General features: G+C 39.6%; 1 protein-coding gene across 2 annotated transcripts in view; it reads right to left on the bottom strand.

Moving 5' to 3' along the window:
• Window positions 1-14,432, bottom strand: part of SRGAP1 (SLIT-ROBO Rho GTPase activating protein 1) — a 316,835-nt gene extending 302,403 nt beyond the window's left edge. For both annotated transcript variants that reach the window (XM_066369087.1, XM_066369088.1), the window contains exon 1: window positions 13,642-14,432. In XM_066369087.1, the coding sequence (XP_066225184.1) occupies window positions 13,642-13,708 (67 nt within the window). In that variant the 5' untranslated portion in view covers window positions 13,709-14,432. The remainder of the gene's footprint in view (window positions 1-13,641) is intronic.
• Window positions 14,433-15,012: the final 580 nt, after the last annotated feature.

The following is a 15,012-nucleotide window of genomic DNA, read 5'->3' as shown; positions in this document are numbered from 1 at the left end:
TGTTGTCAAGAAAAAGTTTCAAAAGTTCAGTATAATCTGACCATATTCTAGGATGACAGTGGAAGTAAGTCAGAAATCCATAACAAAAAGATAACTGGAAAATTTAAAACACATCTTTAAAAGGATCATGAGTCACAGAAAAAAATCATAAGGTAATGAGAAAATGCAGAGAACTGAAAAATAAAAACACTACACATAAAAATCTGCAGACTATACTTAGAGGAAATTTTATTACCTGACATATTTACATTAGAAGAGAAATATGAACTTCAAACAAACAAAAGAATCAACAAAATAAAGCTCACAAATAAAATTAAAGAAAGGGAACAATAGGGAGGACAAACTAATGGAACAGAAAACAAGTATAAAATACAGCTAACCAAGGAAGCAAAATCAGTTCTTTGAAAAGACCAATAAAACATACATCTGGGAAGGCCAACCAAGGAAAAGGGAGAAGACACACACAAACAATTGTTATTCACTGCTATTCACAGAGAAGAGGCAGAACTGCAGAAGCTACAGAGATTTAAAAAATATAAGAATAACCATAAACAGATTGATGTCAGTTAATCAAAAAATTTGTAAATCTGGATGCAATGACAATTTTTCTTTCTTGATGAAAACACTAGATCTAAATGACTTTACAGATGAGTTCTATTAAACACAAGTCAGATAATTCTAACTTTACATGAACTCCTTCAGAGCAAACAATCCCCAACTAATTTCAAACCCTATTACTCTCAAATCATACTGTAATTATATATATTTAAAAGATAAATTAAAAATCCTCACTTTTTAGAAAATGTAAATGCATATATTTATATACTTCCTGGTAGATAAGAAGCCATGCCTACAGTAGCAAAAAAGCATAAAAATAAATGCAGAATGTGGCCAATGTAAGATAATAAACAACAATAATCCCAAAGAAAATGAGAAAGGTGGTAGTAAAGATAATAGCAGTAAAAAAAAAACCCTTTAAGATTCATCAAGAAAGAGGGAAGGTAGAAATAGATACTTTAAAATGACATTTTAAATTCAATACAGATCGGCCATTTTTTTTTAAAAAAAAGAATACTACCATCAATGTTGTCTATATACTTGAAAACATACAAAATAGATAAATTTCTGTAAAATATAACTTTTCAAAGAAGAAATAGAATAATCCTATAACTAACCCAGAAAATAACTAACTTCTGATTAGGAGTTAAAAGGTTCACCACATAAAGAAAATAACTACCCAAGTAAATAGTTCTGCCAAACTTTCAAAAAAAAGGAATATTCCAAAATTTCAAACTCTTCCACAAGATAGTAAGAAGCAATATTCTCCAATATTACATATGTAACTTAGATATAAACCCAAACACATTATCAGAAAGGAAAACCTTAGACCTATTTCATTTAAGACTTTAGACAAAACACACACACACACAACTAAACTATTGACAAACTGCATTCAACTGTTTATATATATAAAGTATAATGAAGATAGGTTTAATTCTGGAATGCAAAGATGATTTAATATTAGAAAAGCTACAAATATTACTCTCATATTAACATTAAAAAGAAAAAATATGAAATACAAAAGATTTTACTGACTCTGATGAAGAGTATCTATAATAAACCGAAAACAAACATCATCCTGTAAGCGAAGAGGGGACTAAAAGCATTCCCTTTAAATTCAAAAGGCAAAAAAAGCCAATGTTACCACTTAACTTTAACTCAAGATTCTATCTAGGACAAAAATACAAAAAGTTAATTAATTTCAGGAGATATTTTCTCTGAATCTATGTACACTAATTGATTAATGTCACACCTTGTTAAAATTGTCTAAATAAAATTTTTAAAAAGTTAATTAATTAAATATGAAGAGTTTGGAAGAAGAAAATAAGATTGTACTTACAAAAAGTCTTAAAAAATTTATTTGATTAGAAATAATAATAGATAAATATTTTGGATATCAAGACCAATATATAAAAATAAACTGCATTTCTGTATACCAGAAACAATTAAAACTATTTTAAAAGAGGTTACATAAACATTAGTAATAAAATTTGTAACTTACCATAAAATAAATCTAACAAAAACATAAGATATAGAAAACTTTACAGTAAGATATTTTTAGAACTAAATAAATGGAGAAATAGTCATATTCATCGGTAGGAAGAATATCATAAAGATGCCAGTTCTCTTCTAATTGATTTATAGCGGTGTTTCCCAACGTGGGGCCCACGCCCCACAGGGGGGCAATTAGATAGTTAAGGGGGGCAATTTGAAAATGGACTCAACACGACTTTAACTCTTTCGCCCCGGGCCATTTAAATGTAATGCTAGATATCGGTGCCAAATTTAACAAAAAATGCAATTCTTAAATAATTGCGGTAACTAATTACTAAGTATAATTTCGTTTGACGAGACCAAAATATCAACTGGGTGATTGGCGTCGTCAAGTAAACTTCGTCCTGGGTTCACCATGGAGCATGCCCTCTGCCGCGGGAACCCCGGACGTTTTAAAAACTCGCTAAACAACACAGTTATTCTCACCTAATTGGCCCATCGCAACTTCTGTAGTGTTTCACATCATTCAGTTGGTGTTAATTTGAAATAAATGTCAGTCAAAACTGTTGTAAAAGCTCATTGATTTAATAAATATACATATATATATTGTATAGATATAATTGGTAAGTATTTGATTTTATTTTTATCAATATTAAACTCTTTATTAAGTACTTCTTGCATCGGGGCTAGAAAGCACTAATATTTTATAAATATTATTGGGGCTATAATAGTGCATGCACGACAATTTTAATTTTAGAAGCATAACTTTCCAGAAAATTTTGTCAAGTGGAAAAAATATAGATACCTTTTGATTTGCGGTGGTAATGTAGTAAATGTGTTATATACATTTAAATAAATATGAATTTTTAGTATACGTTTACTCTATGTCACATTGAATATATTTTAACACATATTTTAATATTAGTTTTTAATTGATCTTATTTTTATTTCTTATAGCCCATAGTAAAATGAGTGATGCAAGCAAGAAAAAAACGAGTCAATATTCGGAGGAATATTTAAAATTTGGATTCATACCCGCTGTTCACAATGAGCGGATTCCTTTTTGTCTTTTATGCCAGCACTGTTTGACCAACGAATCAATGAAACGAGGTCGTCTCGAGGCGCATTTGAAGGCGAAACATAGTGCTCATATTAATTCAGATTTGAGTTACTTTAAAACTTTAAAGAAAAATTTTGAAAAAAGAACAACATTAAAGTCTCTATTTACTGCTCATACTTCAACTAATAATCGTGTTCTTGAGGCTAGTTATCAAGTTTCTTTATTCATCGCTAAAACTGGAGAAAATCACACTATAGGAGAGAATTTAATAAAACCGTCAATATCAGCATTTCTTAAAACGGTTCTTGAAAAAGATGACAAAGATGTGTAAAAGCTATGCCACTCAGTGACAATACTGTTAGCAGAAGAATAGACGAAATGAGTGAGGATATTGAAAAACAACTTATTGAAAAGCTGAAAACAAGAAAATTCTCCTTGCAAATGGATGAATCAACTTTGAGAGACAGTGAGGCAGTATTGATAACTTACGTAAGATATATTGATAAAGGACATTTTGCAGAAGAAATGTTGTTCTGTAAAAGATTAGAAAGCACCACTACCTCCAAAGATATATATAATAAGCTAAAAAACTACTTAGATGTCAATGATATACCAATGAAAAATATAACATCTTGTGCTGCAGATGGTGCTCCCAATATGATGGGCAAGAAAAATGGCTGCTTAAAATTGATGAAAGATGCAAATCCAGAAATGATTCTTGTGCATTGTGTTATTCATAGGGAAAACTTGGTAGCTAAAAACATCTCGCCTATTCTGAATGAAGTATTACATACAGTAATAAAGTGTGTTAATGCTATTAAAGCTAGTGCCAAATGTGAGCGTCTTTTCAAGCTATTTTGTGAAGAACAAAATGAAAACCATGTGAGACTTTTACTTCATACTGAAGTAAGATAGATGGCTATCTAAAGGAAACTGTTTGAAAAGATTTATGGAACTGTTTGATACTCTTAGTGATTTTTTAAGCGACAAACCTGAAATGAAGTATCTGTTAACTATACATGGTAAAGCATTTGTGAGTTATTTAGCCGATATCTTTGAAAAACTAAATATATTAAATAAGCAACTTCAAGGAACAAATAAAACTCTTGTCAATGCAAAAGCAAAGATATTTGGTTTCATTACCAATATTGAGTTCTGTCAGAAACATATTAACAACAAAAACTTTAAACAGTTTCACTGGCTCCAAAAATGTGAAGTAACTGATACCGCTTTACTTGTTATTGTCAATCATTTGAATATTCTATCGGCTGATTTAAAAGAAAGATTTTCTGATTTAAAACAAATTGATTTCCCAACATGGATGATGCAGCCAATGTTAGTGGATTTGTTTGATATATCAAATATGCAATATCAAGAAGAACTCGCAGAATTGCAAAATGATGAGTCAGTTAAAGCTTTATTTAATATCAAAGGAACCAATGGCATGGCTTTGTGAGGAAACAGAAATCAAATACCCAAATTCAATCAAATGTGCAAGAAAACTATTGCTACCGTTTCCACCTTCATTTTTAGCTGAATGTGGATTTAGTGCTGTAAATGAGTTACTGGTAAAAAAAAAAGAAATCGGCTGGATATAACACAACGTGGAGACTTGAGACTAAAGCTAACCAAATTGGAACCTAATATAAAATCTCTGTGCAGCAAGCATCAAGCGCAAGGATCACACTAAATTAAAATAATAAATTAATATAGAAAAATCTGTATTAAAATTATTTGGAATTTAAACTTCTGTTTTTCATTATATGTTTTGAAATTTTACTTACTGTGTTTTGTTAACAATTTCATAGTGATTTCTTCCTAGAACCTATCATTTATGTTTATTAAGTGAACAAATCAATTTTTTAATGTTAAAAATTATGTATGTTACATGGGGGGGGACATAAAAATTTTAGAAAGGTTAAGGTGGGGCATGGCACAAAAAAGGTTGGGAAACACTGATTTATAGTGTCACGCTGTTTCAATGAAAATGCCAATAGATTTTTCCATGGAAGGAAAACTGATTCTAAAATGTATTTGGAAAAGAAAGTTTTAAGATACCAAACTTCAGAAAGAAACTAAAGAAAGAAGATAGTTCTACTAGATATAAAGCTATAGTAATTAAGATAGTGTAGTATTGGTGCAAGAATCTATAAATTAACCAATGAAACACAGTAGAGTGTACATATATGAAATTTTGATCAAGACACAAGTAGGTAGTAGATCACGTTTTTAAAAAAGGAACTAGTTAGAAATGGAAGTAAAAAAAAATATGGTCATCCATATAAAAATATATTCCCAGTTCACAATATAAAAAACAAACTCGCCTGACCTGTGGTGGCGCAGTGGATAAAGCGTCAACCTGGAAATGCTGAAGTCACCAGTTCGAAACCCTGGGCTTGCCTGATCAAGGCACATATGGGAGTTGATGCTTCTAGCTCCTCCCCACCTTCTCTCTCTGTCTCTCTCTCCTCTCTCTCCCTCTCTGTCTCTCTCTCTCCCTTTCTCTCTCCTCTCTAAAATGAATAAATAAAATAAAAAAAAAACTCCAAGATTAAAAACTTAAATGTCAAAAGCAATTTATTAAAACACACACACACACACACACACACACACACACACACTATTGGCTGAACTCAAAACAAGAAAACACTGAAGTATATCACCAAGTTGTAAGCAAATAAGAAGTCTGACATTGTCCTGTGGACAGATTCGATTATCATAGGTTCAATCCAAAGATTTAATTTTCCATGAACTTACCTTGCCCCACCCTATCCTGAGGGAGGGTGGAGCTCAAAGTGAGATTCCTGCATTAAACCGGGAAACCTGCTAAGAGGTGGGTATACTGTGGTCTAAAGCCACAGGAAGTACAACATATGCTAGGCAGGGGAAGTAACAGGAAATTCCTCCTGCCATGCATTTTAGCTTGGTATGTACATATATACCTCAGTTTACCCATGCAAAGCAGCCATAACAGTGATTTGTACACCCTTAGTGCTCGGTAACTGTTGAATTGTTATGATTATTGTAAACGTTTGGCTTCATAGAACCTCTGACTTTGGGGAAGTAACATTTTCTTTTATATGTAAAATGACATAAGACTGAGGTCTGACTAGGTTTCCTCCTTATGCTGAATTCATGCCACCAGATATGGGAAGCACATACATGGCACAGCTATGCATCCATTTACCTTGTCATAACCAAGATCTCTCTTTTTAAAAATAATTATTACAAGATATTTCCTCATACCATAAGAGGTTTATCAAAAACCATTGAAATAACTGCATAACATTCCCTGTATACAGTTAACTATTCCCCAGTGGAATTTAGTTAACCATTCCCCACTGTCAGACATTTAGATTATTTCCAGCTTTGTTACTTTTTAAAGAAGTTAGACACAATTTGAATTTAACTTTGTGGTATTTGTGGGTCAAATAAGTTTGCAAATATGATGCATATGTTTGCTCGCTTATAGTTTGCATTGGGTGTGGGAGACAGGCTATAAGCAGGCAATGTCATTATAGCCTAAAGGCTTAGTTTTAAGACTAAGCCTTTCCCTCCCTTCTAATACTAAGGTCTTCTCAAAACTAAGCTTTTCCCCACACCCTTGTGATAGGGGGTGGTGCACTCTTATAAGAAATCCCATTTATGCCTCAAATGGGTGGCTTTGTATCAGAGACTTCCTTATTTGTACATTGGCTTAAAGGCTTTAATTTCTACACTATAAAATAAGGGAATCCAGGGGCTCTCTCTCTCTCTCTTGGTTCCTGAAATTAGCATTGCAGAGGAGAAGCAGCCAAGATGGCAGAGTGCTGAAGAAGAAGCCAGTTTGTGCAGAGTCTGTGCAGAGAGGAGATGGGGAAAAGAGGTAAATAAGGCTGGTGAGGTAGAAGCCTTTGATTCTAGGAATACTCGGATGAGTCAGTGGCTTTGGGAGCCCTGAATGGAAAGGGAAGTTTTCCCACTGTGTGTATTTCTTGCACGCCAGGTGCAAGCTAGGATTAAAGCTAATGGCCCACCAGTTCTTGGCTCCATTGTTTCATTACCATCTGTCTGAATCAAATGCGAACCTGCACGGGTCAGGGGGCTGTGAGGGTGGCCACAGCTACTAGCCATACATTAATACTTCATTGGACATCCTAGATAATCCTGACTGATCACCATGTGAATTATAATATTGATTTAAAAATAAAATAAAATGAAATAAGCAATGCCAAGATAGTCACTTAAAATAGGAGGCTATTAAAAAAGTGGAGCCTATGCACGTCTCATGGCCTCAGTACCCAGTGCTGCTACTAAGTTGTTAAACCTGTTGCTAAACTCAGCTCTAGGCCCAGACAGAAGCATCCTGGAGCCATAAACATCCTGGAACAACTGCCACATGGACATCTATAGGCTTTACTTCCTTTTGTAGTTTTCACCTCCCTAGTGTGCATATTGGGATTTATCAATCCTGTTAACCTAGTCAGCAATCCTTAATTTGCATGAAAGAATGTCATTTTGTGCTTTTTGCCACATAAGGAAGTACTTATGACAGGGATGAGAGACCTTATTCTCTATAGTGCCCTGATAGCCCTTTTTGGGACACTGGTAGCCCACCAACACTGTTACCCAGATGGTGGCAGACTTGGGGGAGGTGGAGGCAGCAAAGAATCATAAGGTTGTGCATGCTGCTGCCCATGTTACTGCCCCAACTAACAAGAGAAATGGGCCTATAAAGGTTACCCAAACACAGATGTGGGTAGACTTGATTGTGGCTGGGGTAGAGAGGGAGACATTTAGATGGCAGGTCTAATAAACTTCTTCTAGAGTCTTGGCAACAGCTTAAGTAGGAACAGAGGATCCAGCCGCTGAAAAAGTGAGAGAAGCGGGTGGCCCTGGCAGCTGCCAAGAAAATAGCTGGCATTTGGGTTGCACAGTTGCAGGATTACTTGTTGGAGATATCTGAGGGAGAGGAGGATCTCCAAGACCCATTGAGCCAGTTTGAATTGGGGAAACGCCAAAGGACCCACCTAACAGGAATGGGCAAGGGGCCGGAGACCCCATGTGAAATTGGCAATCCACTGGTTTCCTTCTAGTGTGCAACAGGTATTGGCTTAAAAGATAATAGGTGCTTTTTGCAGCAGCAGCAGCTAAGAAAACTATCAAGACAATACAGGCTTTGAATGTGTTTGACTCCACCATGTCCTATGAGCTTGAACCTCTGAGGGGTTTGGATGGGGCTTGTGGCAATGGACAGAGCACTTATGGAAAAGTACTGAGGTCCATTATCAAAAAGCTGTATGGCTAGTTGCCTGTAATGGACCTTCACCTTGGTGATTCTAGGCTGTCTACTGTGGTGCAATGGACTCTTAAACCAGGGACTGCAACAGGAGACAGGACATTGGCTCCCTTTCTGGATGGATATGCCACTTGTGGACAGTATTACAAAAGAATGTAATGGGGGGCCATGGCACCTGTGGAGGCCCTCCTGCACCAGGAAGCTGTTGCCATCCAGTTGCAGAGACGCACCAAGGATACTTTCTTCAATGGACATGGCCCTGGACTTTACGGGTTCCTCCATCTATGATGGTGGCCTTGCTGGCACTGTGGCATAGGAGGATAGAGGTGGACCTCCAGTTACTCCCTGGGCAGAGTGCTCAGGGAAACACTGTGAAGGACACCTTTGTAATTAATTCTGTTGCAGTTAGTCTGGAGCAGTTTCTGTGATATAATGTACCTCACTTTTCGCACAGGGACCACCACGGAAGATACCTGTCACGTAGACTGTGAGGCGAGCAACCCTAAGGGGTGGAATGTAGAGGAAACAGCTGTGCTAGGCTTGCTCACTTGTACTTTGCATGATTAGTGCATGACCATGTGGCAGAGCCACGTGTGTAGAGTCTATGTAAGGTTACAGGTGCTTTCATTCAGGGCGGATTGCAGTTATGGCAGATGGCTTGCCCACCACTGTGAGGGGCTGTTTTTGCTGTTCATTCGCCTGCGGCCTTGAGGAGCGGTTTGGCCTGCCTGTTTGCTCATCCGTAGCTGCAAGACTCTCTTAAACAGGAATGACCCAAAGCTTTCCAGTTCCGCAGTTCCTCTACCATCTGCCTGAATCCAATGTGAACCTGCCTGGCCTCAGCCACCAGCATTACACCTGGGCTCTAGTCCCTAGCAGTTAAGTGTGTAACTGTCATTATGCCTCCTGTAAATGAGCGAGTTGGACAGGACATGTTTAAAGTCCCTCTCAGCTATAAAGTTTTAATTCATAACTTACATTGTTGCTGTTTTCTATTCCACACACAATGAAAGAACATTAGATGTAGACACAGGTTCCATATTAATGCTCACAGAATTTTTAATTTCCTGATTGAAAACTATTGCATGACATGGGGTCATTTCAAATTGAACTGGCATTTCCTCAAGTTCCATCTGCTACCAAAATGCACTGTTGGTAGTTCAGGCAGCAGAGGAGCCGGAGAACCACAGATTTTCATGACACTTCCTGTACATATGGCATGTGGATGAGTATGAGATGATTCCCAGGAAAATACTGCAAATAATAGCTGCCAACTCTTAGCAACTAACAATATGCACTATTAAAAGTAAATACAACATCGCATCCAGGCATTCTACCTCACGAAATGCTTTTTGATATTTTTGGTTCCCATATATGAACCATTATTTTTTTATATGTGCTCCACAATATTTTTGCCACAGAATTCAAAAATTACATACATCACTAAAACCCAAAGATAATCCCCAAATCTTCCATTAGCCACTTGTTAACAATCTTTTCCACTGCTTAAGCTTTTTGCCAGAGATGCTACAAGTAGCATAGTCAAATGATTTGTGCTTCATACACTTTTCCAGGCAAGCTTGCTTTTTAAGGGCCTGCACAAACAAGACATTAACTTCTCTGTATCTTTGGGAGTTTGACCAACATGTATAAAATGGTCAGTCTTTTTCTTCCTCGCTAACACACTCCTTTTAAGTTATTACTGTGGTCCTTCTGTCCCTGATTTAAACCTATCCTTTAACTACTTGTATAATTCCCAATTCTCCCTCCTCTTACAATTCTATACTTTTCTGAATATGGCTTTATTATTTTCATGCATACTCTATTGCATTATATTTTAATTCCCTGAGAACTCAAATAATACATAGTGTTTGTGAATTCATTATGAAAAAGTGAAAGCAAAGGTGATTCTCCCCCAAAACATGGCAGCTCAGAGAAAATGCAAAAATGCTTGAAAATTTTACTAGATGATTAACACAAATTGACATGACATCTTCAATTAGACTCAAAGACCTTTAGAGTATCCAAACTCTTTATCTTATAGGGGGGGAAAAACCCTGAGAGAAGCCAATATGATACAACTAACTGGATACATTTATAATCTGACACATAAAATTACACATTATCACCTAAGATGGTTCTTTCCACAGTTGAGAATAGCTCCATGGGGTCTGTTCCCAAAACATGTGCAGGCAGCCACAATGACAAAATCCCACATCTGGAGTCATTTCTTTAAATTAAAACATTATCTCAGAAATTATGAAATAAATGCAACTGGTTTAGAGAAATGGGAAAGAATAAGAAAAAAACAACTCTCCCGAGTATTAGGTTCTAAGAAGATTTTTTTTAAATCACACATAATCAAAAATGACTCTTGAAATCATCCAAACACCTAAATCATCCAGAGCGTCCAATATCTGTGGCTTTATTGATTGGAAACAGACATCTATCTTCTCCTAATAAGGCCAACACAGCCAGGTTTTCCTACAGCAATAGAATAGGCAACATTTGCTCTGGCCAGTTAGCTCAATCAGTTAGGGCGTCATACAGAAACATCAAGGTTGTGGATTTGATTCCTGGTCAGGGCACATGTGGAAAACAACCATTGAGTGCATGACTAAGAGTATGGATATTTCTCTCCCCGCACCTTTCTTCTCCCTAAAATCAGTCAAAGAGAGAGAGAAAAAAAAGAAGAGGCCCCATTTCTTCTGTTTTTATCAGATGAAATAGCTGGTAGAATTAAAGAATTGGTTGTTCCTTGCCCTGGACAAATAGCTGAATGGTTAGAGCATGCTGCAGAAGCACAGAGTTGCTGGTTCGATTCCCAGTCAGGGCACATACAGAAGTGGCTCAATGTTCCTGTCTCTCTGTCTCACTTTCTCCCCCTCCCTTCTAATCTTGCTGAAATCAACAAATAAAAATGTAAAAAAAATAAATAAAAGAATTGGCTGTTCTAAAAACATATCTTTAAACACTGGACTAGCACTTTGCCAGGGTAAGACATTCAGCCTTAAAAAAGAAATAAAAAAATAAAGCAAAATTGAAGTCCCGACTTTCATGCTATCCTTTTTAAGGAACCTACCCTCACTGCGTAGAACAGCTCTCCTCAGGCACTATTTAACCGGCCTGGCTCTCCCACTCTCTTCTTGATTTTGCCTACAAGTACAAGCAAATTTGTGCCATTAAATGTGTGCATGACCTGACTCCACTGTATTATCCTACTGCCATATGTGCATATGGATATAATGATCTGGGTTCGACACGAGATGCGTAAGTATTGCAGGAGAGGTAATTGAAGTCTGGACACAAACTCTCATGAGAAGGGCAGGTCAAGTGCAGTAAAGAGTCATAAAGCAGTCTGAGGACTCCAGCATATGTATCTAAGTGAGAACCGTTGAAGGCAATAGAGAAAAGATAGTTTTTATGGGATAAAATTTGCTCCAAAAATAACCTTCAACATGTTCATAACTTTTCCTTGGACTGGGTTTGATAGACACATTTTAAACACTGTAACACACCCCTTTGATTGATTTTTAATTAATGTTCAGGGTCTATATTCTCAAGCATATAAGTAACCATAGAACTATAGAATCCATGCTCAAAGAAATTAATCATTAGACTATTTTTCAGATAAGAACTTGATCATGGACAAATGACCTTATAATAGAAATAACTCAACCAATACCAGGAAGTATATGCATCAGGAAAGCCAGACCACCACCCATGGAAGACATGCCATAAAGACCCATGTGGAAAACTGCACAGAGGAATAGTGATTATGAACAAGACTTCTACCTTAGAATGAAAGGTTTTAAGCTGTGTTGGACTCATTCATAAAAGAAAGGATATTCTCACCACAAACTTTACCTGTCTCTAAAGAAATAATTACTTCTCTGCTAATAAAACGTCCATGTCAATGGCACCAGTCCCTGTAAGTATAAATTATCTTATTTACAAGCAGATAAAAATCTTCCTGAGCCATGTTTAGCTCAACTCCATTGGAGGGGTCAGCATAAAAGAAAGCTGAGTCCCTGGGCTTGCACATTGTGTGTGCCTGGTGTCATGAGGAACTGGTCCAGATCCACACGCAGGATCTGATAGAGAGGGTTCCCCCGTCTGGTCCTCTCACAGGACTCCAGGCATTTTCACAACTTGACCACACAAAAGAACACCCAGGCTGCTCCTCCTGCCTTTCCCAAGGCAAGTACAGGAATGCCTTTCTCCGCAGACCTTTCATAAGATTGTAGCTGTACAAACACAGGTGTCTAAAATAGCAATTTTAATGAACTTTACATTTGAATATTCCAAAGAACAGTAGCAACCTCAACACTCCATCCATTGTCTCAATAGAGAAAACTACCCGAGAGACCACAAAGAGAAGGAAAAAAAATAAACATACATGTTTATGAAACATTTCAACAGCAACACAAAATACTTGGTCTAGAGAGAAAATATTTTTTTTCAAACAACAAAGCACGTTAAGTAAAAATGTTTCATCAACTTTAATTAGGTTCCTTCATTAGTTAACAATGTAAATAGATAAATATTTACTACTTAAATAGTCAAACCTTGATTTTACAAGCAACTGGCTTCCAGCAAATTATAAAGCAATAATCCAGGGAGAGTGTGAAAGACGGCAATGAATTCTGGCCCATTTGTAAAAGAGGAGTCAGATTCCACTAGTCCCCGCTTGGTTTAACTGCCAGGCTTCCAGGGAGTTGTTTTATAAAAGGGGGCCTCGCCCTAATAAATTAAGAGTGAACAGTGTAAATTTCAAAATTGCCATCACTCAATGAAGCTCCAGACCACTTGATACCCAGACTTTAGAAAAACGACTCTTTTAAAATTATGTTGTGACTATAGTATCATTTTATAAGAATAATAAGAAGGAGGAGGCGGAGGAGGAGGAGGAGGAAGAGGATAACCGAGTAAGAACCACTGCTGCTGCCTGCCGCCAACGTAAGTTGTACAGCTGATGATGGTGGTTAAGTTAAAGCCAGTTCTCCCCCTTTGGGAAGTGCGCGCTGGCAGCCAGGGAAAGCCACCGGGTTTCCAGCTCCCTGTGGGTTTGACGGGACTAGGACTGGGACTGGGATTGGCTTGTACTAAGCCCCGGGTGGCTCAGCCAGGCGCTCGAACTGTCCCCTCGCAACCTTCCTTCAACGCAGACCCCAAATTGGAAACGCAACTCCCCAAGAGCACAATGACAAGAAAGCACACAAAAGAAGGCGGCCGCTCCCATTCTTACCTTTGACTTGACTTTCATACTCGGCTATGATCTCTTTGTCCTTTTTGAATCTGCTCGGAGTGGACATTATCCAGCTATTCTGGGTTTGCTTTCAATGGGCAAGTTCGGTTAGGTGGTCACAAACCAGTCTCCTTGGAAAGGCGGAGAGTTGTACTCCCACACCCCGGGAGCCCAGAGGCAGCACAGCCAGGCGGTAAAGGAGGAGGGGGAGGAGGAAAAAAGAAGCGAGCCTAGTACTAGATTAACCCGGACGCTGGCACCATACTCCCCGGATCGAGCTGCCGTCGGTGATCCGGAGGGGAGCCCAAGGCTCGGGGCCGGTGAGGCCCGGCGCGCACGCAAACTCCAGCGAGCGAGTGACCGGGGGGCGTCTCCCAGCCTACCCCACCCGGTGCCGGGCCACTTCCTCTACGACCGCTGGGCGGACGCGGGGTTCGCGCCGGCGCTCCGCACCATTGTTAGAAACCCGCACCCGGCGCTCGGGGCAGGGCCAGCAGGGAAGGGCGTGCGCCGGGAAAAGCGCCCACCACCCGCGCAGCGATCCTCCTTTCCTGCTCCAGCCTCCGGCTCCGGCGCTCAGTGGTCCCGCCCGGGCTGGAGATGCTGCTCCCGAGCCCGCCGCTCCGTCGGCACAGGCTTCTGCCGCCGCACGGGCAGACAGGAGGAGTAGCAATCCTAAAGCGAGTCCAGTTGAAGACAGGAGGGCGGCGGCTGCGCCGTTCCAACGTGTCCTGGGCGCAGCCCCGCCGGAGTTTAGGTTTCCTGAGCCGGCTCCGCGAGGGGCCTCTACCTCCTGGGCCACCGGGCACCGAGGTTACCTCTTTCTCCTCGTCTCCCTTTCCGCTGCTGCCCCCAGGAGGCCGCTGGTGACACTTGCACCCGCACGGGGAGGAGCCGCGCCCCCAGTGGCGCAAAGTTGCGGGCGAGCCCAGCGCTCGCGGCTCCCGGCGCCCAGTGAGGAAGCTGCGGGCGGCGGCGGCTGGACGAACAGCGCGGGACTCGCGGGAGGAACAGCGCAGTCGGCTCTGCCATTCTCGGTCCCCGCCCGGCGGGGCTGGTCCGGGAAGATGGATGCCTGCCTGCCCCGCCCCCGCGCCTCCCTCCGTTGGGCTCCGCGCCGGCGGGGATCGCAGCCCCAGCAGCTAGGAAACCCCGTCCCAGCGAGCGGACTCTGGCTGAGGGTGGGAGATCGGGAGGGAGCTCTTCTCAGACTCCATTGCAGAAATCCAGAGTTGGAAGTATCCCTGACAAAAAAGGGATATGACTCCGAGATGTTGAACCCAGTAGGAAAATTGGAGACTGAATTGTGAACGACGCGGCTGTTAACAATCCAAGGAGGGTGAAGCTCCTCAGTCGAAGCGGAGAAAATAC

This window comes from Saccopteryx leptura, chromosome 2 (genome assembly GCF_036850995.1).
Source record: "Saccopteryx leptura isolate mSacLep1 chromosome 2, mSacLep1_pri_phased_curated, whole genome shotgun sequence".
Classification (NCBI taxonomy): Eukaryota; Metazoa; Chordata; class Mammalia; order Chiroptera; family Emballonuridae; genus Saccopteryx; species Saccopteryx leptura.
The sequence above is the reverse complement of the archived record's forward strand: the minus strand, read 5'-3'. Positions and strand labels throughout refer to the sequence as shown.